The 23,618-nt window shown below is 45.2% G+C and overlaps 1 protein-coding gene across 20 annotated transcripts in view; it reads left to right on the plus strand.

Annotated features, from left to right (window-relative positions):
• The window catches only part of PLEKHA7 (pleckstrin homology domain containing A7), a gene marked incomplete at its 5' end in the record, with an annotated part of 204,167 nt that overhangs the window by 103,191 nt on the left and 77,358 nt on the right, over window positions 1-23,618 (plus strand). For 18 of the 20 annotated variants that reach the window (XR_013994149.1, XR_013994150.1, XM_081062124.1 and 15 more), the window contains one exon: window positions 15,824-15,907. Coding sequence is in view for 15 of the 20 variants with exons in the window: in XM_081062124.1 (XP_080918250.1) it covers window positions 15,824-15,907 (84 nt within the window). Of the gene's footprint in view, window positions 1-9,558; window positions 9,683-15,823; window positions 15,908-22,082; window positions 22,141-23,618 lie in introns of those variants that run through there. The other 2 variants (XM_081062118.1, XM_081062119.1) reach the window with 2 other exon arrangements.

Raw genomic sequence — 23,618 nt, forward strand, 5'->3', positions numbered from 1 at the left:
CCTTGAACAAATGAAATGTCCAAAGAAGGGTGTAGAGGAGGCATCGTGATGCAGGGAAGGAGTTTCGCCTCTGGGCTTGGATTCCAATAAGAATCCTAAATCCTTCTGAAATGCGTGGCTTGGACAAATGACTTAACCTCTCTTAACCACACTTCCCTCAGTTGATAATACTTGCAGTGAAGTAACCAGGAGAGGTAGGGAATACGTGCAAGTATCTCATGCAGTTACTCACATTCATAGGTGTTCAGGAAACGGTGATTGTTAAACTTTTCATAGAGCTTGTTATGGATATTGGCCACACTGGACTATTAAAGCTGTGGTTCTCAAAGAAAGCTTCACATAGCTATTATCAATCTCAGTGTAAGCCGCCCGTGAGAAGGGGGCTCACGGAACCAAACCCAGCCTCCCCTCTAGGGCTGTAACCACCTGCTTATGCGGCCGGATTCCTGGGAGTTGAGTCTTGGTTGTAGCTCTGTACAGGGCCTTGTTTCTTTGTGTTCCCACCAACATACCTCCCAATGCTCAGGATCTCTTCATCCTACCCATGTATTTCAGAAACCTCTTGACTCAAATAACTGCTAAATGGTGTTTCATGGATTCATAGATTCACAGAGCTAGCGAGGAACATAAGGTCATCTTGGCAGATTTCAGGCCTGGGGTTTGTGTTCTTTCTTTAGCAACACCTCGCCAGATGGTTTTTTGGCCTAAACTTGAGAACTTCCACCAACAGGAGGCAGCTAGGAGGCAGTCTGTTGTTCAGAGGCCACTCTTACTGTCGCGTTGTTGACACTTAATTCCTTGACAAATAATGTCTCCCACTGACTACCCCACGGATCCTAGCTAGTTCTACTGTCTTAGACCTCGAGGAACAAATCAAATTACTCTTCTTCACGATAGCTCTTCAGAAATGACAATAGTGACGCGCTTAGTCTTCCTACGCCATTCACCTCCAGTTCCTTCGGTGGCGGGGCTTTGATCCATTGGTGTCTTCCCAGACCTGGTTTGTCTTTCCTGGACATGCTCCAGCTTTCCGCTCTGGCCTGTAGGCGTGGTTACTGAAAGTGAACAGAATGTTTAGGTGGGGACTGATCAGTTCAAAATAGAGCATTTTTTTCACCTCGCTTGTTTTGGACTCTATACTCCTATTAGGTAAGTCCCAAGGTCCCAGTGGCTTGGGACAGATTCTCCACACTGTTGACTCATTGGGTTTGTATGAAATCAAAGCCACCAAACCCATACAGATTCTGTTATTTCCTAGGGCTTTCATAACAAGGTACCACAAACCTGGTGGCTTAAAACAACAGAAACATACCCTCTTAAAATTCTGGAGGCCAGAAGTCCGAAATCAAAGCGTTGAAGGCTCTGAGGGAGAATCCATTCCATGGCTTTCTCTTTGCTTCTGGTAGTTTCCGGCAATTTTTGGCATTCCTGGTAGATACATGACTCCAGTCTTTGCCTCAATCTTTAAGTGGCCTGTGTGTGTGTGTTTTATATGCCACTTGAATCCAGACCAAATGCACTGGATTTCTGAGCAAGGTCTTTTGACTGGACATAAGGATTCCCAGCTGTAAAATATATTTTTTCATGTTTGTTAGTGGAAATTAGTCACTGGAAAATGACTGCCTTTGTTTGAGGCAGGAAATTGATTTTAAAACAATGTATGCTTTTTTTTTCATAATCCCTGTTTTCAGGAACCTAGTGTTAATTAATGGTTAGTAATAACTATGATCTTGAGCAATTTTCTAACCTTCCCAGACCTTAGTTTCCTCATCAAAGAGATTGGATGAAGTGAACTCTGTGTCATTTTCGGCTCTAAAACTTTTAATACTGTGATTTCTGGAAAGCGAGGGTTATTCTTTGAGACAAAAGGTTTCAAGTTGATAAAAGATCTCAAGTAGGCGTAATAAACTGAGAATTTATAGCTCTTGACTAAGGAAACAGATTGTCATTCACAAATCTGGATAACTGAAAAACTCTGTCCTTTGGTTCACCTTTGACAGAATATAGAAACTAAGCTGTTACACATCCCCTTTCTCTGCTTGATGACTCACATTTTGTAAGACACTACAGGATTTGTACCTAGTTGGCTCTCAAATATTTGTTACGTGACTGAACGAATATACTTATGTCACATGTCATGATTGGGAGCAAGCAATGCAATATCATTCAGGTCTGATCATCTAGTAATTGGGGGCCTTTGAAGATTCCGCCTAGTGGAGCTGTTATTTTTAAAAGATGATGGTGGCAATGTTTCGAAGTTGCTTTGTGGGACAGTTTCCTTTTCTGTGATGTGGGCAGCTGCCGAGGGCCGGACTCCAGGGCCTGTGCTCTAAATACCACAGTGGACTGTGTATTTTTGGCTTGGGGAAGGGAGATGTATGATCTTGGCCCAGGCAGCACCTGGTCAGATGCTTTCCTGTTGGAGGAGCCCCTGCCTGCTGTCATTGGCTCCTGGGGGTGTCCGTCAGGGGCTGTAGCCACTGGTACCTCTCTGCCTTTGGAATCTTTAGGGACAGCTCCGTTGGTGGTGACGTTCTAGATTTTTGTCACTGGAAGAACAGTCTGCTGGCTGTCTGGGGGCTTACCTCTTCAGGAGACCAAGGGCGAGTCCACTTGGCATTGCCGTTGGGAAGATTCTTCTAAGATATTTTTTGTGAGAAGGAAAATTTGGGGCGTATGTTTCCCATCTTCTTTTAGTTCTTAGTCTTTTGCAAGAAATCCTTACCCTTTACAACAGGTCTCCTTCCTCCATGGAAGATCTCTAGAATCAGTGGTGTTGGTATAAGATTTGGGTCGCAAACTCAGCTGTCTGTAGAGGATTGGCAGATTAAAAACCACACAGTGTTTATGCTCTCCGATTTGCTTTTGCAATACTCGGTCCACTCCATTTATCTTCTGTTTTCCCAATTCTGGTTGAGATATAAGTACAAAGAAAGTTCTTTCCTGTAAGAAAATTAGTAATGCAGGTGTGGTGGTAAATAGCACCCCCTCCCCACCAGGAATCAGCAGGCAATGAAGGGGACTGCAATGAACTGGAAGGGCCGTTCCACCTCTCATGGGGACCCCGTGTTGCCATAGCTATTGTTTTCCAAGATGAGCTGGATTTCACTTGATCTTAGCCAAAAGGCCGGGAAGCGATTGAGCTGGATTTCTATATGAATTTTTCCTATTTTTAAACTTTGCCTCAATTTTAAAAATCTACGTGGCTCACATAAAACTAATTTTGGGGACAAATTGGTTTTCTGTTGGTCATCAATTTGAAAACTTTGATGCATTGTTGGAGCAGATTAGCACATGGGATGGGCTCCCAGATCATTTCTCTCAATGGGTTGGTCTGGTGTGGGGGTCCTAGGGGAGTGGTGTGTGCAGGGGACTGCTTATGTTCATCCTTGCATGCAGATGGGGAAGATTCAATGATATGTAAAGTAAAACACAAGTTATAGAATGCTATGTATAGTTTTATTCTATTTATGTAAATTGTTTCCTATATAAAATTTTAAATGCATACGAACTTAATAAAGGCAAAAAGCCAAAAGCATACACAAGAAATTGGTAAAGGTGTTGCCTCTAGGATTGACATTGAATTGGAGGCAAGAAAGGGAACTTCTGCTTTTTTTAGTGTATACGCGTACCCTTGTATGACATGTAGTACTTAGTTTTTGGAAGGTGAAAAGAAAAGAGTTGTTGGGAAGTATTGCTATATGAAGAGTGTAAGCCTTCAGTGCTGAGAGTATTGAGAAAGTAAGAAAGCAGAATGGCCTGGAGTGACCTGGAAATACGGCTGGGAAGAGAAGGGAGCTTGAAGGTTGGGCAGCATTCTTTAGGAAAAAGGACAGCAAGAGCCCACGCCCAGAAGGAGGAAAGGCAGGGTGAGTTGGGGACTGGTGAGCTGCTAAATAGGGCAGGAGCCAAAGGTACGGGGAAGTGGTGAGAGATACAGAGGCTTAGGAGCCACAGAGGGTGTGTGACAAGAGACAATGGAATGAGAGCTGTGCTCCAGCATGATGGGTTTGGCAACAGGGACAAGGAAGTTTGGAGGCAGGGCCACAGGGTGGGAGCCTCTCACGTGGCCTCTTCTGGCTCCCTGGTCGCTGTCACTGATTTCTGCTAGGGTGGTGCTTGATGAACAAGGGGTTTATCTATACACCTTTTGAATAAGCTCACGGCATTTCCTGTTCCTCTACTCCCAGGAGTGTGGGCTTTGGAAGCTTGCCAACCTCTGCTGGGGCTCCAGGTGGTTCCAATCCCTCTGAAGCCAGCGTGCCTCCCCAGACAGTTTGGAGGTTCTGTAGAGCGACTGGCCATTGACTGAAGTGGAGCCACTAAGAACAAGCCCACACTTTGGAGCCAGGCAAATCTGGGCGTGAATTCTGACCCTGTCACTTACTGGTTATGTGGCCTTGGGATGGCACTTGACTCCTTTGGGCCTCAATATCCCCGTTAGCAAAATGGGGGTGATATGATCTACCTTCTAGGATTGTGGTACCTAACAGATTGCTGCTTCGCCAGTAGGTGTGCCTTGCTTTCCTCTTCTATTATGGCGGCCACTGTGATCTGTAGTTATGTATATTTGCATTATTTATGTGTGACATATAAAATATGTGTTTATTTGTATCTGTATATGACCACATCAGTCTATTCTAGTGGGGATAATTATGTTCTAATCATCGTTTTGCCCGAAGACACTCAGAATATTAAACACATAGTAGGGCTGAATAAATGTTGACAAATGGAGTTTGTGCTCTCAAACCTACTCCAATCCTTACAGCAATTGAATTGTGACCAAGGAGGCTGTAGGCTAAGGCACGTCTCCTCTGTGGTTAAAACAAGTTTTGTCAAACCAAGTGCCCTTGTTAGGATGACGTGTCAGGATGGCTTGTGAGTCATTCCTTCTGTCATTCTCCTGTGGCAGGTCTGTATTTTTATATTTTGTGGGGCTTGATGTTTATACATTTCGGGAGGCCCTTTTTAAAATTATATAAAATTGCAGAAAGCATGTCAGCACATTGCTAGCACCCTTCCTGGGTCCTTGGAAAGGGCTTGTGAACGTGAGGGGCCTAAAGCTTTAGCTTTATTCGTTTCACAGTAAATCAGCTCCGCATTTAAAGATGTATGGTCTACTCACGCTAGGCAGTAGTAGGCGTTAGGAAGGATGTGGAAATTTCTAAAAGGGAAAAAAACGGTGGTAAGGAATACAGAGTTTAGGCAAACCGACAACCCAAGTAGACTCAGAATAAAATCTCCTTTTTTCTTTTCATTCAGTAAATATTTATTGAGCACCTACTGTGTGCCAGGCACTATGTAGGCACTGGAATAGCTTTGAAAATGGAAGTCCTTCTCCCACGGAGCTTATATTTCAAGTGGTCACCTGCATGATGACTGTGTTTAGACGTCGGTTGCAGTGAAGAACCACGGTATTGATCTGAGGCTGTGGGGGTAAAACCACAGGCAGCAAAGGCGCCGTAGTTTCTCTTTCTGACCCCTCTTGCTTTCTCTTTTCTGGGCCTGTTTTGGGAGTGAGAGCCGCATGGTTAAGTCAATGCTGACTGGACCTTAGCCATCCCAAGCAGTGATGAAAGAATAATAGATTGATAGGGGGAGTGCGTATGGCGGCTTGTAACTGCTCAACACCTTCCTGGCTCTGACAGTGTGAAATACAGGTTTCCCCTGCTATCTGAAAGCAGAGCCTTCCTGCGAAACTTCTCGTAAGCCGAAATGGCGTAAAGCGAAGAAGCAATTAACTTAGGATACATCTTGCTACTGGATACACAAAATAAGTCGAGATAAAGCACAGATGTTCAGCGGCTTGACGCTGAGTGTAGTTCCCTGGGAAGGAGCTTGGCAGTGCCCCCCTCACTGCTCAGGGTACACAATGCCTCTCTGCCGGCTCGCTGCAGAACAAACGCTGGACACTAACGTGTTTCCCCGAAAGTAAGACCGGGTCTTATATTAATTCTTGCTTCAAAAGACGCATTAGGGCTTGTGTTCAGGGGATGTCATCCTGAAAAATCATGCCAGGGCTTATTTTCCGGTTAGATCTTATTTTCTGGGAAACACGGTAGTTTTGCTTTTTGCCTTTTTCTGTAAAAGCACCAGTCCTCTTCGGATTTTTGTTGGTTCGTGAACACAGGTACTTAATGTAGGTCTTTCGTAAAAGCTAGAGGTGTGACTTGAACTTTTGAAATGCAGGGGGATACCTGTAGTAATAAATGAGCCATCGTTTCGCCATCAAACCCTATTTTGGGGCTGATTTCAGCCACAGCGTGGCAGAGCAGATCCGAGCAGTTCATTCTGACTCCAGAGCTCAAAGGTGGGGTGTTTCTTACGTCCTGTTTCTAGAGGGGCAGCCCATCCCACAGTCTACGAATAGAAGAATCGAGGCCTGAGGCCCAGAGACAGGGAGTGCCTGCCTTGCTATTGACCCCCAGCCAGTGTTGTTTGGCCACAGCGGGGCGGTGACTCAGAGCTAGAACTGAGTTCCTGCCTTGTTGCCAGATTTTGCGTCAGGGGAGGGGAGGAAAGAGAATGAATGACTCGGAGCCAGTGGCTGCGGGATTTGTAACACCTTGGGAGGCAGCTGCTCCAGAACCGAAATTGAAAGCAAGCAGGTGGCTGGAAGCCTCTGCTTCACCTCTGCAGGCGGTTAGGTCCTCCCTCCCTGTCTGAACTGGATTGGGGTTTTCACAAGACCAGCATGGAGCTCAAGGGAAGAGTGAGTGTGTCTGCGGCCTTTCCCAGCAAGAACGGGAGAACAGGTCAGTATGGTACTGGTTTCATAGGGGTTCAATGTACTGCCATGCATTCTGGTGCATGATAGTCAGTCAGTAATGCCTGAGAAAGGGAGCGTTTGATGGCTTGACTTGGAGCACCTCTAGTTAAAACGAAAACGAAAACACCCCAAACAATCTGATTTAATTGGGAATAAATAGGACAAAAGTATCATTAGCTACACTCCCCCATGTCATTACAAAGGCTATATCTGTTGGCACATGAGACTGGGGAGGACAGCTGGTCTGCCTGTTTCTTTGTGTTTTCAGTTATGCCTAGGTAGTGTTGTTACATTTCTGTCTGTGGCTCCCGAGTACTCTGAGATGAACCTCAGCGTCTTAAGATGTTATAGCTAGAAGATCCCTAAAACATCACATGGTCCAGCCTTTCCATTTCACACTTAAGGAACTTGACTTGCTGAAGAGTATTAAACAGAAGCATAAAACTGGGTGTTCTCTGAAATCGAAAATGTTTCCTTTGCAGTTTTAAAACTTCTCTAGAGTGTGTGTTCCTAGCTCAGTGTGCAGGCTGTCGGGGGGCCTCTTGGGCTGCGCTTTTTGAGCCACGGGACACAAGCCAGTGAGTGTCGTGCCTACACTCTAAAGGAAGAAAATGTGTTTTTGAGCCGCTATTCTATGGAGTATCTAATAATACGAGAGTTTGCAACATGAAAAAAGGCAAAACAACTCAATTAGAGTGGAGTTTTAGAGCTAGTGAGAGAAAAATCTGACAGACACTGAAGGTTGAATGCCTGCTGTAGGCCAAACACATTATCAGCACTCTCTTCGTAATAATCTTGTCAGGTTGGAATGGTCTTCTCTTTTCACAGATAAAGAAACCAACTTTCAGAAAGGTCACTAACTCATTCAAGGTCGTGCATTGCTAGTGTGTGGCAAAGCAGGGATTTGAACTCCAATCTGTACGACCCGGAACAGTTTGGGGTTCATGCTCTGGAGGCCTCGTGTGTGGCTTCTCCAGCTGGAGAGTCTATCCCCCTCTTGGACAGATGAGGAAACCAAGACTATTTGCTCAGCGGCTGGAACTGGTTTGGTAGTAACAAAGTTGGTACCTCAGCTCCTGCGACATTGCTTCTCTGCCACTTTTCTTTAAAAAGAATTAGGGAAGGGGACGCTATCTGGGTTTGATTTCCTCATTATATCAGGAGTTTGACTTTAATCCTTTCATGATTTTTGAGGTCCCATGAAGCCAAAATTAAAACATCATATTAACCAAGTAGCAATCCTGAGTATTGGGGCCCCATGTGAGAGCTTGGAAAGCAGACGGGTTTGCAGCGTGGGTTACTGGGTCGGAAAAGATAATTTATGAAATGTGTTGGACACTGAATGGATCTGAAAACATCTGGAGAGCCTAATGAAATAGAGTTTTTCAAATTATGCTGGAAGGCTTTAGTCTGGTAAATTCAAAATTTGGAAAGGACAGACTTCCTTCTTTGCAAGAAGAGCGCTTTAACTTTGTGCAGTTAATTTTGTGACTTTCTTATGCCCAGCTGTCTGTGCCAGGCTCTGCTCCTTTTGGCACCTTTGGGCAAGGAGAGAAGTTACTGACTGCCCCTCCAGGTGGTGTGTCTGGAGTTTGGCTGGATTTCAGTGTTTCTGTCTAGTTGGATGTGTGAGTGAGTGAGGTGGTGGGAGTGGGGAAGGCTCTTCCTGGATCTGTGTCATGCTCCCAGGACGATGGAGTCTTCCAACCTGGGTGTAGGATCCTTTATCAGGGCCTGTGGGGCCTTGCCTCCCCCACTCTCTGGGGGATGTGTAACATCAGAAAGTGAGATGGGTTCTGTACAGCCTCTCCCTGAAGGTGATGTGTGTTTGTGCTCAGGCTGTTGAGATAAAGGAGTTCCAGTGCACGCTCTGTGGGTATTAATGTTCTGTGCTGCAGGAGGTTCATGAGAAATAAGTGAATGACTGCTATCAGCCCTCCAGGCACGTAGGATCTTACTGGAGGTAGGGGTGGGGGGAGGAGAACAAACACATATGAAATATGTAGAGAGCAATATGAGAGAGCATATAATCTGTCACCAGATTGCAGGTTGCATACCATATAGTCTCCCAGTTCACAAAAGGGTGATAAGACTGATGTTTGTATTACCCTCCTATGTGTTTTTAATCACTCAGTCATTTCCTCTTTAGCATTGGTTGAGTGTATTCACAGCCTTGCAGGGGTCGGGGGATGTTTCAGGGAGGGCTAATTTCTCCAAATTGTACTGTAACATAGTGGGGAGAGAGCCAAGGATGATGCTTCTTGGCATGTTGGTGTCTCATTCTTCCTCTGGCAGAGAGCAGAAAGCCACTGCCTTCTGATGGCTTTTGACCCTTTAGGGTCCTGTCTCTTTGTTACCTGAATCTAGACTTCTGTAGGGTTAGTGAGCCTATTTGGAGGCATGGCCTCACTTTAAGGTAGGAGTCTTCGTCATTTCTCATTCATTCATTCAGCAGCTATCACCCTGCCAGACGCTATTATAGGGTGAAAATAGCAGTGAAAAGGCAGACAAAGTCCTTGTTCTCCTGGAGTACACATATTAGCCAGGGAGACTGATAATCATCAAACACATACATATGTAAGAAAAATAACAGTAATAATTAGAATAGGGTGGTGTGATACGAAGTGACTGGGAGCCTACTTCAGTGGGTGTTTGGGAAGGGCTCTGAGACGGTCATGATTCCGCTGAGGTCTGAACTACAAGAAACCAGTCATGAGAGTATGGGGGAAAGAGCATCCAAGCTGAAAGGAAAGCGGGTACAAAGGCTGTTAAGCAGGAAAAAGGAAAAAGCTTGTGTTCAAAGAGCAGAAAGGAGGCCAGTGTGACTGAGGAAGGATGGGGAGTGAGGAGAGTGGTACAAGAAAGAGGAGGATCTAGGCAGGGATCAAGTCATCTAGAATCGTCTAAGCCAAGGTAAGGAGCTTGAATCTTTTTCTTTTTTAGATTTTCTTGGGGAAAGGGAACAGTGTGTATTTCCAGGACTTTATTGGGGAACAGTGTGTTTTTCCCAGGGCCCATCAGCTCCAAGTTGTTGTCCTTCAATCCTAGTTGTGGAGGGCGCAGCTCAGCTCCAAGTCCAGTCGCTGTTTTCAATCTAGTTGCAGGGGGCGCAGCTCACTGGCCCATGTGGGAATCGAACCGGGAACCCTGTTGTTCAGAGCCTGAACTCTAACTAACTGAGCCATCCGGCCACCCCAGGGGCCTGAATCTTACTCTTCAGTGATGCTGTTACTGGAAGTAGGGAAGCCTGCAGGAGGAGTATCAGGTTTAGTGGGAGAGTGGGGAGGAGGCTCATTCCGTGTTTGGCCCTTTAAAACGTAGATGCCAGTGGTCATTGCCACCGTCAAAGCAGAGTCAGGTTCAGCAATCATTAACTGAGTACCTTCTGTATGCCAGGCACTGTGCGATTCTCTTTAATGCATGTTCCCTCATTTTACCCTCACAACAACCTTTCGGAAGGATATCATTATTATTCTTTATTTGCAAATGGAAGAACTGAGGCTGAGAGGTGAGGTGGCTTGTTCTGTTTTGAACTCAGATCTCCTGACCCTCGGGCTCTGGGCTGACTTGTTGCCCGGGGTGGATACTGAAGGAGGCTGGTTAATGCTGTTTCCACTTGGAGAGAGTATGGGGACCATATGTTGGCTCATCATGGCCTGATTCCCATGCTTCTGGAAGAAGGGCCTGTCAGAGTAATGCCTGTGTGCAGCGAGCTGTTGAAAATCTTGACAGTTTCAAAATAGTGCAAGCTCCAAAGACTACTTTGGTAAGACTCCCAGCCCCCTTACGAAACACCAGCAACGCTGACACTTTGCACTAAACGAGCAATTTTGTAAAAGTGTTAAGTAAAATAAAACCAAAGGAGCTTAAGAAATGTTGAGGAAATGTGGAATGCTGCTTCAACTCATGATTGCTCTCTCGTGACTCTGCACCCCAAATGGGAATTGAAGAAGGCGGGGAGGCAATTTCTTGTGTTCTTGGAGTTTCAGGTACCAATTTTGGGACCTAACTAGGAGCATGTTAGGTAACCCAGAATCGTTGGTTGTCTTGAGACACTGGAACAAAGATAGTAAGTGCCTTAACAAGCCTGGAGGCAGTGCTGAAAGTGGCGTCAGGCCTGCAGGGTGACTCTCTTTACAATATTCTGGGAGCCGGAAGGTCCCAGAGTGGCAGATGCCGCCGAGCATCCCAATGAGAAGAGCCTTCAGAGCCCCTCCTTAGGCTTTGAGGCTGGATACTCTTCTTACATTTTAAGCTGTTTCTTCTTTTTATAGCGTGGGCCAGATAAGGGCTTATGCTGGCAGAGCAGCTTTGTCACACTTTCAGCATATCAATAGCACCGCTGTCAAAGAGCCAGATCAAGGAGCTCTGACCTCCACTCTTGAGCACAACTCACAGAACTCCAGAACTTCTTGTCATGCCCCCAAAATTGCCATGCTGCGGAATTGGTACCTTTATGTTTAACCAACCAGAGGCACTGCTCACATTATAGTCAAAATCTATATGCGTAGGAAATTAACCTTGCAGAAACATTGCAAGAAACTACAGGACCCATTTACATTTGACTAGCCCTGTTTGTGGTTGTAGGTGCACTCCTCCTTACAGCGAGCTCCCAGTAGTCTCCACTTCTCCCTAGTTCTCTTATCAAGTCTTTTCTGTTTGTTGTTAGACTTCTTTAGGGCCTAACCCAAGTCGTTCCCGGCCTGGGGCCTGTGAAGACGTGCTTATTTACGTGGATGGTTACCTGTGGCCTGCCTTCACGGGGATCATCCTTCCCTGTTACCTTCCATTTGTTCTCCCTGTTCCTCTCCCATTGGCTGCCATTCAATGTGGAGGGGCTGCTCCTGGGAGGAAGAGTAGGATTGAAGAATAAAAGCTAGGTCGTGTTTTACCTCGTTCGCCAAGTTGCTTTCTCAGTAGCCTGAAGAGAAACAGAAGCCCTTGTATGGAGGAGAGTTTCTGTGCTCCTGTGAAACCAGCCAACTGGCTCCTAGCCGGGCCATCTCCATCTCTACCAAGGAACAAGGTGGCAATTCAGGTTTAAGAACAGGTATTTCGGGGGATTTGTCTGTGCCTGCTACATGCGTCTTGAGATAGATAGCGTTGTAGTACATGAGGTTTTTCATGGGTTTTAGAAAAATCAGGAAATGGAGCAGGTTAGGGGCTTTGTGGGCTAAGGGGTCTCAGGAAAGGAGATGGAAGTGGAGGACTTGGCCATCTCCAAATGGGTGTGGGGATCCAGCATTTACTAGGAAGCCATCGTTTAGCAGGGGTGAGCCTGGAGTAGTATGATAGGAAGAGATCAGAATGATGGTGGTGTGCAGAAACACAGGAGTTGACTGGGGGCAAGTCACCTACTCTTTTCGGGCCTCACTTTCCTCACCTGTGGCCTGGTGTGATGAAACACGGCCTGCCCTACTGGGTATTTGGGAAGACTGAAATAAAATAGCCCAAGGACCGAACTCATCTTCCCTTTGATCAAAAAGTTCTGAACCAGAAACTTTGCCGTTAGCAAGGTGGGTGAGTTTGATCTTAACGATCAAATGTTAAGACCTCAATATTCTGGAGACATGACTCTGGTTCATCTCTTTTCTCAATGTAGGAGTCATCCCCCCCCCCCCCCGCCTTTTGTTTTTTTTTAAATTTAGTGTTCTGATAACATTCTGTAACCTGATCTTCCTAACATGGGGATGAGAATATCTGCCCTGCCCAGCACCGTGGGAAGGTCAGATACTATAATGAAGGTGACCGCATTTAAAGCTTTGTGTGAATGCAGGAAATTTGGGCAGAAAGGGCAGCATCCAGATTAGGGAAGAAAGGTTGGGGAGCTGCCTCTAGGTCTGATGAAATGACTGTTATATTTTTGTCCACTTTTTTTTTCTATTTATTTTTTAATTAAAGTTTATTGGGGTAACAATTGTTAGTGAAATTACATAGATTTCAGGTGTACAATTCTGTATTACATCATCTATAAATCACACCGTGTGTTCACCACCCAGAGTCAGTTCTCCTTCCATCACCATATACTTGATCCCCCTTACCCTCATCTCCCACCGCCCACTCCCCTTACCCTCTGGTAACCACTAAACTATTGTCTGTGTCTATGAGCTTTTGTTTCTCATTTGTTTGTCTTGCTCTTTTGTTGTTTTTGGTTTATATACCACATATCAGTGAAATCATATGGTTCTCTGCTTTTTCTGTCTGACTTATTTTGCTTAGCGTTATACTCTCAAGATCCATCCATGTTGTCACAAATGGTCCTATTTCATCTTTTCTTACCGCCGTATAGTATTCCATTGTGTACATATACCACAACTTCTTTATCCATTCATCTGTCGAAGGACATTTTGGTTGTTTCCTATTTTTGTCCACTTTTAAAAACTATCTTTCTTCTAACGTTAGAATGTAAAATTCATCTTAGTGGCTATACCATCCAACTCAGGATTTATATACCTAAGACTCTGGGCTTATTGAAGCTGGTACAAGTTGGGTGTCGGGAGCCCCAGTTGCTGTTAAAACTGTGCATTGTGTACGAAGTGGGTGCTGGATGCTGTTCTAAGAGCAGGGAACATTCGCTCTTTGCCTGCGTTTACCTGAGATCAACCAGCTGATCTCCTGATGGAACCAAAGGCTGTTTGGGGGCTACTGAATGCCACATTGGTGTTGTCATTCGGAACCTTGGCTCTGGGCACAAGGGGTAGAAAGGAGAGGGGAGGAAGATGGAGTAGCGGTGGATGGTGCTGTCTTCCTGATGCTTTGTCTTTAGGGATTTCTGATCATGGCCAGGAAGCTGCCAGCCCCACAGACTCTTACCGGGATGGCAGATTATCATGCAAAGAGCATCAAATGTAGAAATAGAAGACCTAGATTCATGCCCTAGTCTTTTCACTTACTGACGAAGTTATCTTGAGCGAGTCACTTAACCTCTCTGAGCTATGTCCCCATTCAAAAAATGGGGGTCAACAGTGTTAACAGTTAAGACGTGTAACAAAAGCCTTTGTGGACTGAAGAACCCTTGAGAGGTGACAGTGGGTAGTGGTGGTGTTGCTTTATTGTTATTCCCATTATATGCAGGGCATTTTTTTTCCTCCAGGTGGAAAGGAGGCAGGCTCAGCGCATGCATTTTCAAATTCCCTGATGAATGGAGAGGATTCTCTCAAAGAAACTGGGTGTAAATAAAGCCAAACCCTTAAACGTGGTGCAAAGATTGCTGAAACAGGTGTTCAGCGGCCTGCTTCTCATTCTTATCTAGATGCTCATGTCTTACTCTGTTTTGGGGGCAAGATCAGGCTGCTGCCTGCCAGATGAGGTCATAGGATTCCACGGGCTTGTCTGGAACCAGGAGCTGGAAGTCGGGAGGCTGGCAGTGGTTGGGAGGAGTGTGAGGGTGCTGGGTGGTGCAGAGTCGTGGGGCCAGGGAGCAGCCTGGCTCTGCCTGCTTCACATTTGGCTTATTCGGATTCAGGCTGCTCTCACCTTAGTGCCAGCTTATCCCAGACACAAGAACTCAGGACGCTTTTACCAGGCCCCAGGGCAAAGTAAGAAAAAACATGATAGACCCAGAGATTTTTTTTTTTAACCTTTATGCTATGCTCATTTAAACCTACTAATCTCTGGGATGGCTCAGTGCTTAATCTGGAGATGAGGCTAATATTTTAACACTACCAAACTGAGATGATACCGGTATATTGACTCTGACAGTGAAAGCATTTTAACAATCTGTATTAAGAGACTTAAAGAACTGACCATGTTCTTTGATTCAGTAATTTTACCTCGGGATTTTAGCCCAAGGAAATAATTTGAATTGCAGAAAAAGCCTGTATTCAAAAATATATTTATTATAATAGTCGGTGGAGGGTGGGGGAGCACCCAAAATGTCCAGCGTTAGGAGAATGTTAATCTTTCTAGAATGTAAGCTTCATAGCGTAAGGAATTTTTTTGTTCACTCTGTATCTCCCGCACCTACAACAGTGCCTGACACACAGATGGCCAGTAAATATTTTTTGGTTATATGAAAAAAATTTTATATCCATATGATTTGACTATTATTCAGCAATTTCAAATGAAGTCTTCATTTGGCATAAGACATTTTCTATGTTAATAGATTTCTAAATACAGTAAAATCACAACTTTTTTTTTAATAAAAGGGGGAAAAAGCTAGGAAGGAGAAGATACCCAAGGTATATCTCTAGACAGTGAGATGATGGTGACCTTTTTTTCTGTATTTTATAAAATTTCTCAAATGACTGTGATTTTGTGATTGGGGAACAAAACATTTTTAAATAAATCATATTATTTTTTAAAAAGGAGGAGGTTAGGTTAGCCCGTTCACGGAGCAAACCGGCAGCATGTAGAACTAGCCCCTCCTCCCTTTCAAAGAACCAGGTAGCCTTTGCCAATGCGCAGAACACCCCCATGCTTTGGTTGTGTCTGTCAGCTTGGCGTGGAAGCTGATCCCTTCTAACTTCAAACGGGTGCTCGAAACTACACAATGTTGAAATTAGGCAGATCATGTTGCAGAGACGTGCCCATACATTTATATCCCATCACCGAAGTGAAGACATTTTATAGTAGAGAGAAGAATTTTAAGAAGATCTAGTTTTCTGGGTGTGGGGGGTGTGGGGGTGGTTAATTCTTAGAATTCTTTCCCTGGTTCACGGTTTTTGGAAGCTGTTGAAAGTGCCATCTGCTTTCCTTCACTCTTGTTTTAGCTCGTGCCATCTGAAAGTCACTTTTTGCTAAGCCTCTCAATTTGTTAGAGTCAGTGCTTCATGGGATGTCTCTCTAAGAGGCAGCGTTCTTTTGGAGCCAAGACGTCCCTAGAATTAAAATCCCCTCGTCTTAGGTGGCCTCTGGCACCTGAGCTGGAAATTGTTGGCTTTTAAATGCAGCTGGGTTCTGACAGAGTAAGTGCCTCTCAGCAGAAAAGCCCACATTCTCCACCGGGGAGGAATGTGATGGTCAGCGTCCTGAGACGTTACTGACCTATTGTTGTGTCTGTAATCCTTTCCATTCAGACGACTTTTCCTTCATTATCTCTTTCTTTCTCTTTAGCCATAACCAGCAGACCACAGCGTTCCGGCATCCTGTGAGTGGGCAGTTTTCTCCAGAAAATAGCGAATTTATTCTTCAAGAAGAGTAAGTACTTTTATATATTCTCCTTTTCCAGGCAGGGTTTGGGAGCTTAAAGGCAGTTGCTCAAAACAAACCTTGTTGGATTGTTTTCTCTCTCAGATAGAGGGGCTTGGTGTGGGTTGGTGAAATGCGAGAATTGTGTGTTTCAGTCTCTAGATTTCTCTCTGTGGGAAGAGGAGGAGGGGGGAGATGATAGGGATGTGTTGTGATTGATGTTCTCGAGACCCTTCAAAGCTCGCTTTCCCTTGAACAAACCCGTTCCCCTCAAGCAACGTGTAATGCACACTCATCTGGTGTGAAAGGACCTTCAATACAGCCTCAGACTGAGCTAAACCAGCCTCCCAAGGAAGCCACACACAGGAGTCCAAAGCCAGGGCTTAGTCTGTAGCTAATCTCAATGCCATCTAGTTTCCAAGGAAAAGATATTTTGAGTTCTTTCTGCTTGTTTTTCCTAACGCTGGAAATTTGCTGCTCCTCAGTCCCATTCCAGCAGGGCCTCTGGGGTGCTCAGAGGCAGGGTCTGTCACCCAGGGCGGTCTACCTGAAAATGCACATGCAACCTGAGTAGGACGTGTTCTCCTGAAAATGAAGGCAGAGAAATGTGTGCCAGTGTCTCTGTTCCCTGCTGCTCACCTGAGATACTTTTCTTTGAAGAAAATAAGTCTGTTAGAGAAACTACTGGAGACGTTGGCCTTTATGTTTTTATTCCCTTCGGATCATTTTTCTTGTGTTCAATCATGTAGACCAAATATGATCTTAAAATAAACTATCAGTATTTATGTTTTTGTAGCATTTCCTTCCCTTCGTACTTCCACCTTTAAACTTTCTTTTCTGGAGAATTTCAAACATATACAAAAGGAAAGATACCATAATAAATCCAATGTATTCATCGCCCATCTTCAGTGATTTCCAAAACACGGCTGATTTTACTTCATTTGTACCCTCCTCCTCACCCCCTGTATGATTTGAAGCAAATTCCCAACATATTATTTCATCTCTATCGTGTTTTCAGCTTAGGATCATTATTTTACAGAACTTTTAAAACTAGAAATCTATAATTACAATAATACTGACATTCCCTGTATGTTTACTCTGTGCTGGGGATTTTACATGCGTATCTCATTTAGGACAATAATCCTGAGAGAAGGTCATCATTAGCATTTTAGAGGTAGACACCGAGACTCCAAAAAGTCCTCACTTGCCCAAAGTTGCATGGCTAGCAGTAGAAACGCCAGGATGTCATCCCAGCTTGAACTCTTTAGTCAGGTCTAACCCTTGCCCTAGTCAGAGGCTGCCTGTTCAATTATTTTGATGCTGGTGGCCTATGAGCCATGGTTGCCAGACTTTGGGGTTGGGGTCTGACTTTGAAATCATTACTACTTTAGAGAGAGAGTGGGAGGAAGGTAAAAACTATCCTGTCTCCTATAAGGAGAAAGAGCTGATGTGTAAAAACAGAGCCAGAAGGTGGATTCTCCGAATTCCAGCTTGGAATGAGTTTGTTTACAGAATCCTGAAGGTTAGAAGCTCTTGGGAGGTCACTGAGTTCAGCCTCCTTTCTTAGGCCTCCTGGAGATGTGGGTGCCTGTCATTGTTAAAGGTCTGGGTGGGAAATCCATCAGAATTCTTGATCTGGGAAATTACCAACTTGAATGAGAGCTTCTAGAAAAATGCTTTTTTCCCGGACCTTTTCTCACTAAACAGCGCTGTCACACACACCTCTTCCTTCATTGTTAACAGGAGATTTTGTCCTCTGACCACTTCTGAGAAGGTAGCCTCTATAATCCTACTGAAATATCTCTGTAGCTAATCTCAATGCCATACAGTTTCCAAGGAAAAGATATTCCTTCTTTCAAGGGTCATTGTTTCCCTGTAGATTCCATCCCTGGATGGCATAAGGAGTGCTTGTCTCAGGTGGTGGGTGCAACGATGTGGCCAGACATTCCTTGAAGGAGATAGAATGTGCTTTAGGCATTGAAAGGAAGTGGGGACTCCTGGGAACTGAGGCGGTGATTCCTGCACTGCCTCATTAAGTACTTAGTAAATGCCTACATTTTGTCAGGGGCTGTGCCAGACTCCGCAGTTACAGCAGCAAGTAAGACAAACATGGGCCCGTGTGTGAAAAGCTTACGGTTGAGTAGGGAGGATAGATACTTAAACAGGAGATCACAAATGGATCCATGTGACAGAGGAAACCAAGGGTTCCATGGGGGTTGATGACAGAGTTCTAAGCTGGCTTAGGCATCATGGAAGCCCTCTCCACCCTGGGAAGATCTGTTGTTTCAATTGAGACCTGTTCAGTCAAGGTGAACAGCCTGAGCAGAGACCTCGAGGGCAGAGCGGATAGAGCCTAGGGGGATCTAGTGAGTTAGAGTGAAAAATGAAGAGCGCTGGATGGATCCTGGAGATACTTGGGAGGTAAAATCGACAGGACTTGGTGATTGATTGGCTGTGATGGGGATGAAAGAGGGAAGGCTCTCTTGAAGTGTCTGGCCCGAAACTGGAGAAAGGGGGAGAATTTGGATAAGTGTGCACGTGTGTGAGGGTCGTTGACAGCTGAGGGAAGTGTGACCCGCCTTGGTGGGTTCAGAGAGCAAGAAGACTGATGTGTAGTAAAGATAATGTTGGAGAGGAAGACTGCAGCCAATTATCTAAATAATTTCCTCCTGAAATATGGATATACTTCCTGGTGGAGATCTGAAGGGTGAGACATGATTTCCTCTCTCAGAAACCTTTTTTTTTTTTTTTTAACGCTCCAACAGATAAGATTACTATTATAGTCTTGTAAAGAGCAGCTTGATTTGGTTGTGTGGTGTCTTATGTGCTCAGGAAGAAAGGCCGAGATGATCATTTTTGTCTTTGACACATCCGCTCGCAGATTGTGTTGGGTAGAAAAAGGAAAATCGTCTTCTTTCCTTTTTCAAAGAGGGTCTTTGCAGGCCGCTTGACTCTTCTTGCCAGAGCCTTCACCCTATTTCTTTCAGTGAATCTTTCTAGAGCAGTGGTTCTCAAAGCATGGTCTCGGAAGCAGCAAATTCTTGTTAGAGATGCAAATTCTCGAGCCCACTCCAGACCTACTAAATCAGAGTCTGGAGGTGGGACCCCACGTAACCTGTGTTTTAACAAGCCTTTAGGATTCTGATTCTCGTAGAAGTTGGACAACCACAATTGTAGACAACTTTCTGTTTCCATCCTTCCTAAATTATCCCCAGATTCTTCCATTCATCCTTAAGTCTCCTCCAAATACTCCTTGTTCTCGGGGCTGCAGTGACAATCATAAATGGATTTTAGTCAAATAATCTTGGGTTTCTTCTGTGGGAAGAAAATAAAAATGGTCTCCATGGTGACTTCCTTTAAAGTATTACTGATGTGAACAGACAACACTTCTCCCCCACTGTTGGCAGGTGGGGCTCACCTGAGTGTCTTGGTGGAACAGGTGCATGCCCACCAAAAGATGGTTTCCCATCTTACAGATTACAAGCAAGGCGAGGAGACATAATGTGAAAGCTGTCATCTGGTGAATGCAGAGAACATAAGCTCTGAGTATTCTAGTTTCTGTGTCAGCAATACAGTCAGGATAGGCTAGGGTCTGTTTGTAACATCATCAAAGAAAATCTCAGTGACTTAAAACAACTAAGGTTTATTTCTCACTTTTACTCCATGTCTATCACAGGTGTCACCTAAGGGGTTCTGCTCTGTCATCTTTACTGAGGGAGGCTCCATCTCTGGTTCCATTATTGCCAAAGGCAAGAAAAAGGGAGCTTTGGTGAACTGTGCACAGGTTCTTTCACACATTTCATTGGCTAAAGCAACACATGACCACTCCTAACCTCAAGGGGGCAGCGATGTGCGTTTCTACCATGCACCTGGGAAGAGAATTAGAAGTATTTGTTGGTCAGCACTAATGACTGCACGTAATAACCCACAGTACAGATTTATTAAAGGAAGCAGGACCTTCAGAGTTTGTCACCAACAAGCTTCGTTTGCTGCATGACTAGTGTTTGCTTTTACATTTCACCTTTTCTGTTATGCTACCTAGTTTTTTGTTAGAATCTCCGAGGTGGGTGGGTATCAGCCAGTGGGTTCTGCAGCCTTGTCCCCCGAGGGACACCCCTTCACACCCAAGCCAATAGGCATGTGAAAATCCCTGTTGGAAGAGCCCACATAAGCTTAGGCTGCATTAGTAAAAGTGCAATGTGTAGAGAAAAAGGGAGAATAATTCTGGTATAGCATGGTGTTTGTGGACTACTTCATTCATTTCAAGTTTATGGAGCACCAAGGACGTGCCAAGCCACAAACATTCTCATCTGGGTATAAATTTCAAGGATGTTAAGCAATTGAGATTCGCCTGAGGAGGGGTACCATAATCGTGAGGGGTCTGGAAACCTCATCCGGTGACCTGGCATGTTGAGTCTGCAGAAGAGAAGATGAAGGAGGATGGGCTATGAGTCTTCAAGAAGGGCTGGCAGGTGGAAGTAGGGTATTTATTGCAGGGCTGCGAAGGCAATGAGTAAAAGTTATTGGCAGGTAGCTTTGTCTAGGAAAGAGATTTTCTAGGAAAGAGATTTTCCAGCATCCCTTGTTTCAGGATCTAGAATTTTATATTTAACATTTAAATGAAGTAATCTACCTCCTAGAGTTGGCTTTTTCCATTAATAATGATATTTTCATAGCTAACGTTTAGAGCCCTTACTATTTATTATCAGGTACTTTTCTAAGTGCTTTATATATATGAATTTAATTCCCACAGCAGTCCATTGAGTAAGATACCATTATTAGGTACCTAATAATGGCACAGAGAGGTTAAGAGTCGTTAAAAGTCACACAGCTAGTAAGTGACAGACTTAGGATTTGAATCCAGGTAGCCTGGCCCCAGATGCTGTGTTTCTAACCACTATACGTAGTGCCTCTCATTTCACTGGTCTTCAAGAGACAATCCCTTTCCTTGGCTCTACTCAGGCATTCATGTGCTAAGTAGGCTACTACTGCCTAGAGCTTTTAATTGCAATTGTATTTGCAATAATGAAATTTGATCTAATAACTACATTTGCTTAAAAGATGCCAAGACTACACGGTAGTCTTTTCTCCAGAAAATGTTTGCAGGCCTTTTTGCAGGGCCTCATTTCCAGTGATTGGATCTTTTGGGCTTCTTTCCTCATTCTCAGTGATGTTCTTAAGTTGGGAGCTTGTGGTTGCCCTTTGTGGCTTACAGGGCCACACACAGCGGTCCTCCTGAAAAGGTAGAGCTGGGTACGAGGAACTTCCAGGCTGTGGTTTTAAACGGTGGTTGGTGCTATGCATTAGGAGCATTTTCTCTTCAGTGCTGGTCTGCGGTGGAAGCCGCTGACAAACGCCTCTCAGCTCTTGGGGAAGAGGAAGGAGGCATTCCGGAGCCTTGACGCTGGCAGCTGACTGACAGCACGCTGTGTACCCTGATCCCCAGGCTCTGTCAAGCATTTGATGTTGAGGTGGGGCCTAGATGAGAGAGAGTATGCGCTCTGGAAGTTCAGAAGCGTGTTCTTGTGCTCAGAAGCCCGCGGCAAGGCACCCAAGATTTCCGTGGAGTTTCTTAACACAGAGAGGACCCTGGCCTGGCCTGCCTTTCCCGGCATCCTAGCGAGTTTAGCTTATTTCTTCCCTTCTGTCTGAGTGGCCCTCTGTTTTCTCATTGGATTGTTTGGAAAAGAACGACAAGTTCAAATTGCCTGGAATGTTCTGCATGGTGTTTGGAGGGTAGTACTTCAAAAGATACTATCTTGCTGAAGGTAAGAATGACCTCCCTTCCCTTTGGCCTCTTTGGGGGTTTATTTTGCAGGCTTCAGGGCAAGGCTGTCCAATCCTTGGGCCAATGATTGGCCTTGGGGTGGGATATCTCTTGCTGCTAGGAGGTGGCTGTCTCCCTTTCCTCCTGCTGTTACAAGTTGGGAAAAGCTGATGGAGATTCAAAGCACAGGGTGGGGGAGGGGTGCACTACAACTCCGAGCCGGGAGGAGGAGTCTGTCCTGTGGCTCCATGGCTGAGCCCTGGGCCGTGAGGCTGATGTGTTGCTCTCTGCAGCTGTATTGCCAGCACCTTGTCTCTCCAGACTGACAGTCTTGGGCTAGCTTTGCCTGTTGCATTTGGTTGCCATGGTAGCAGAAAAAATGAGGCAAAATGGAAACACCTGGCAAGCAGATACAGAAACTTAGACTGTTCAGTTTCCTTCTTGGTCTAGGAGACGACGTCTGTGACAATCACAGGTAGGGGAAGAGGTGGTGACAGTGTCCTTAGTTCATTCAGACACCTGTGTGTTGGCTTGGTTTTGGATGTTGATGTTGGGAAGGGCATTGGCATGGGGGGTACAGTCATTGCCACACAGCTACCACGTCTCCGGCTCTGACTGCACTGGGTGAAAACACTGCAGTGGCGACTTCCTTATGTATGGAAGCTGCTGCTTACACACAGTCATTTTGTTTCTTCCTGTGACTTCCCTTGTCCTCTTTTTTTTCCTCCCCCTGGTCTGGGAAGTGCCCAGCTCTCCATTAGAAAGGTTGTTTTCTAATGAGAGCAGTGGCTGCCTGGTAAGCCAGGAGGAGCAGATAGGCTGAAAGAGGGCTTGCCAAGGGCTCAGGTTGGGATTGCAGATAGCACCTCTGAAACAGCAAAGCAGAGGTGGAAGGAGCAGTAGAGGTAGAGGTCTGGTTCTCCTTTGGTGCAGAGAGAAGCCTGGACAGCGGAAGAGACTGGCCCATGAGTATTTGGCAGAGTAGGACTCAGGCCAGGGCAGTACTTTGGTTTGGGGGTGCAGGAGGGGAGCCCTCAAGGCTCCCTGGCTAATTTTCATGCCCAATGAGGAGTGCTATTTGAACTGGTTTCCACCTCCCGAGGTGGGGTGGGGTGGAGTGAGGAAATGGAGCTTGTGTTCGAGAGAGAGGAGTTGTGGAGGATGGGGAAAGAATACAGAAAGCCATAGTTGAGTAATGAGGCCATAGTTGCTGAATGAAAACCCGTGTCAGACAGCCTCCCCCAGGGTGTTGGGAGTGCACAGTGAGCGTTGGCGGTCTGTGTGTGTCTCTTTCTCTGGGAAGAGGGGGTGTGGAGGTGTGTGCCTGTTTGGGACAAGAACGTTCTTTTATTTTTGCTTTTCATTGTGCATTGCTTTCCCAAAACCCCTAGGTGGTGGGTGTAAGTGCCTTAAAAAATATGCTGGTTGTTTGTGAATGTGCCTGTTCTCATGCAGCCCTCCTTCCAGAGCAATAATTTTAGCTGAGTGCTCTGTGTAGGATCCTTGAGGACAGAGTATGAATTCGGGGTCCTATTTTTCCAGGCATTAATGGGATATGGGTATCATCTAATGATGTCTTGTCAGTAAGAGATTCCTGATTCCCCATAGCTTGCTAACCTTGTATAATAGCCTGGAAGAGTCGACATTATCATTGTCCTGGGGAAAGAATGGCAGCACAGTCAGGCACAGGGTTACTGTACTTTACACAAGCCCCAGATAAGGTGTTTATAAGGAAGTTTGTAGGAAATGATTGTTTAGAAGTTAATTGTTTGGCTTCTTGAGCTTTCTGGAGAGAAGTACCTTGGAAACAAAAATAAAATGTCTCTGAGATTTAAATTCTGGGGTCTCCACTGGTAACAATCACAGTGCTTTTCATTTAGGGCAGTGCTTTGCGGTTTTCAAAGTGTTATTTCAATCCACACAACTGCCTTGTGAGGGAGAATAGTTTTCACC

This window comes from Rhinolophus hipposideros, assembly GCF_964194185.1.
Source record: "Rhinolophus hipposideros genome assembly, chromosome: 10".
In the NCBI taxonomy this organism is placed as follows: domain Eukaryota; kingdom Metazoa; phylum Chordata; class Mammalia; order Chiroptera; family Rhinolophidae; genus Rhinolophus; species Rhinolophus hipposideros.